The following is a 3,393-nucleotide window of genomic DNA, read 5'->3' on the forward strand; positions in this document are numbered from 1 at the left end:
GCGGAGGGCTGTTGCATCCCACTGTGAACGTGCTATTTTGGAAGGAATTTTGGGCAATGAGAGAAGAGAGGAGTCAGGGCTGGGACCTGTGTGTGAAAACCCAATGCACTCACGGTGGCATTTTCAACCAGTAACCACCTCATAAACAAGTTAAGGGATTGCTAGGGCATGGAAAAATATCCCAAAGGTTTTTTGAGTTTTATTTTTGTTGGTTTTCTTTTCTTTTTTTTTTTTTAAAGCTCTTTCCTTTTTAAAGAGCCTCATTAGTTTTGAGCAAGCCTCGAAGAAAGATGAGGACAAAATGTCTAATTTGTGAAACTCTTAACAGTCTTAAGTATATTAACTTCCATGAACAGCAGAACTGCAAGTAGACCTGCGTAAGTACAATGCTATTAAAATCTTTAGAGAAGAGAGACTGTGTGAGAAATTAGAAAAAATTAAAGCTCCTTTATTCCTTTAAGGCAGACAGGCAAATGTCACATAAATCAAAATTAATCCGTAAGTACCATGGTGAAGGGAAGCATGACCACTACTGGCTACCACCCAGCAGAACAAACTTTAGACTTCAATTCTTCATCTTTTCTTTTTTCCAAATTAGGTCTCAATGTTTTCCCAGGCCTCTTCTAACTCATTGTGGAGCTGAAATGCTAGGCTCAGCCTAGTCCTTTTTCCTATTTCTCCAAGACTACGCTACAGTCCTTTCTGTTATATCGAGCAGAGAACGGGGAGCTCTGATTTGTTCTTCTAAAGCAGTTCCCTTATTTTTTTCCCCTGAATTTTAGCTACTAGCAGCACATGGCAAACACAAAACCATGCCGAGATAGCCCCGAAAAGCAGGCAACCAAAGCAAGCTTTTCACCAAACAGCTGCTCTGACCTCCGCTACGCAGTACCTGCAGATGAGTAAGTTTACTTACGTCCACATCCATGGGAACACTTTCAACAAGATGCACAATAAATTTCAGGATTTGATTACGCAGGCGACAACTGCATAGGAATGTTTTGCAGTTATTCCTTTTCCTTTCCAACTCCCTTCACTGTCCTCAGTTAAATTTTCAATGACTTACTAGCTTGCAATGCAATAAATAGATTCACACGACAGTTAAAAATTAAGCTGCCCATACTTGATAAGCTGCACAATAAAACCCTTTCATGTGGAGGTGAAGACAAAACTACAGCTCTTGAACACAAGAATTCACTGCGCTGAAAGAGGAAAGTAATTAATTCTGGTTATGCATACAAATTTCTACATCTGTTTCTTTAATCAACTATCTGCACACAGGCTGAAAAAAGCAGCTTATCTTCAGACGAGTGGATTGGGGTTTTCACTGTGAACAGCCCATCTTCGACTGGAGCTCTTTTGTTTTCAGTTACATTAAAAGCACAGGAGTGTGCTTGCAGGATGACTGTATCACAGTAATCTATCAATCTCTCCCGAAAAGTCATTTTTATTATATGCCCTTGTTCTCAGGCACATCTCTTTTGGGGATGGAAAAAAATAGAAGCTACTTAGTCCAATTCTTATTCTCAGCCTATACAGGATTTTTTTAATCAAGTGTCTTTAAATTAACAAAGCATGTGATAACAATGCACTCAGCATTCAAGTGATTTTCAGAATTTCAGGCTTGTCAAAGGAGATGGTTCTGGAAGAGGGCATAATAGCTGTATACAAAAGTCTAAACCCCAAAATTCATTCACAAAATTTCAACTGTCTGTCAACAGCCAGATGTTTGAATTTATGAAGGAGGGGAAAAGACTAAGTCGTATTTTGACCAGTAACATCCCCCAGGGTATGCTGAGGCGGCCTGTCCTTTGGTGCGAATAAGGGTTCCCTCACATGCTGGTCACACATTTCACATTATGGAATTTGAACAGCAGTTAAACAGCCCATATAGTTTAATATGAGATATATTCTCAAATCCCTCAAACTTCTGTTAGCTAAAACAACACGTGGCAGCTACACTTATATACCTGTAGCTATTTTAAAAACACTTCCCCTTTCCCCCCAAACAGATGATAATTCCCCTGCAATTCTCTAGAAAGCAGCCACGGTCATTCTTTAGCCTCTTAAAAGAACCTTTGAATCAACTTTGTCTTCTTGTTTAGTTCAGAAAGAGCTGAAGGTATGCTTATTACATCTTGTTATGCTGTCAGTCTGCTGCATTCCATTTATTTATCTCCAGTTTTGGCAGTTGCAGCCAATAGTCAAAAGCCTGGCTGAATGATTATTTATCAGCTCTTAAGGCCACCTTGTAGCGTGTAAATAGACAACTCTACTAGATTCCATAAGCAGAAAAAAGTTCAAGCTGAGGTTTATCCTGCTACCAGGCACTACCAGGCACTGCTCACTCAGTTTTTCAGAAATAACACAACAGATGAGGACGCTCACCACCGTGAGATTGCGTATCTCCTCCATGACTCGCGGCCAGAAGGACTGGAGGCTTTGCTGGGCATCGCTATTGCTAGCCGTGCCGAAGCCACCATCTGTGGACATTCTGGTAGCTGGGAGAAATAAAAACAAACGTTAGCAATGAGGGAGGGCAGGAGGCAGGAGTCAAAGGCTTCCAGAGATTCCCTCCAAGTCCCAGGAATACAGGAAGGGGCCAGCCTGGCTAATCGCTCTGGAAAACTGTCAAAATAAGATATGTCAGTCCAGGTCTCACAGCAACAATGGAGAGATACTCACAGCCCCTCGAATTGTTTTCTAAAATTTTATTTATTTTTCCAAAGATTGAAAAAGAACATTAAAGAAAAAAAAAAAAAAAAGGACAGACTTGAAAGCAAGAATAGTCTCCTTATTCCCCTATTAGAGCTCTGCCTTTTCACAAGGAGTTATGAAACATAACTGATGCCCGGTCACAGCTCACACTCCAGTGCGCACCTATTATAAAATCATTTTTTCTCCTGCTTGTTACAGCCAACAACAGTGCAAGGATATGGCAGTAAACCCCCTTCAAGTTGAAACCAGAACGTCAATGTCAGCCCAATAGTCTTTCTAAAAAGCGTAATGAAACAGTTGCTTCTGTGCCTACTTGAGAGGTGTCAGGTTTTGTGGCTTTACGCTATTTTTAATATCTCTTCTCCTTGGGTATAATCAACAGGAGAAATTAACAGCCTGTATAATGCAGAATGTCAAAAGCACAAAGTAAGATTTAAAATGAAAATCTTTTAATTGAAACATTTTTTAAAAAGCCCCATGCCCATCATTTAGTATTCTACAACTGCAGGATGTTAAGCAAGACTGGCTAATATTAAATTTATACTGGACATTGCCTGTGCACTCATTAAGACTTGCATCTTTGCGAATGGCTTTATTTACTGTATGTATCAGTAGGCATCAGGAACATATAAGCAGAAAATAAAGGGACAATAACTGGTTTCGGACTTTTCCCAT

The 3,393-nt window shown here is 40.0% G+C and overlaps 1 protein-coding gene across 1 annotated transcript in view; it reads right to left on the minus strand.

Annotated features, from left to right (window-relative positions):
* LOC104166566 (nuclear transcription factor Y subunit gamma-like) overlaps positions 1–2,493 on the minus strand; it is a gene marked incomplete at its 3' end in the record, with an annotated part of 7,816 nt that extends 5,323 nt beyond the window's left edge. Inside the window, exon 1 of the mRNA XM_009706542.1 lies at positions 2,389–2,493. Within this exon, the coding sequence (XP_009704844.1) occupies positions 2,389–2,493 (105 nt within the window). The remainder of the gene's footprint in view (positions 1–2,388) is intronic.
* Positions 2,494–3,393: the final 900 nt, after the last annotated feature.

This window comes from Cariama cristata, unplaced genomic scaffold (genome assembly GCF_000690535.1).
Source record: "Cariama cristata isolate BGI_N322 unplaced genomic scaffold, ASM69053v1 scaffold11848, whole genome shotgun sequence".
Classification (NCBI taxonomy): domain Eukaryota; kingdom Metazoa; phylum Chordata; class Aves; order Cariamiformes; family Cariamidae; genus Cariama; species Cariama cristata.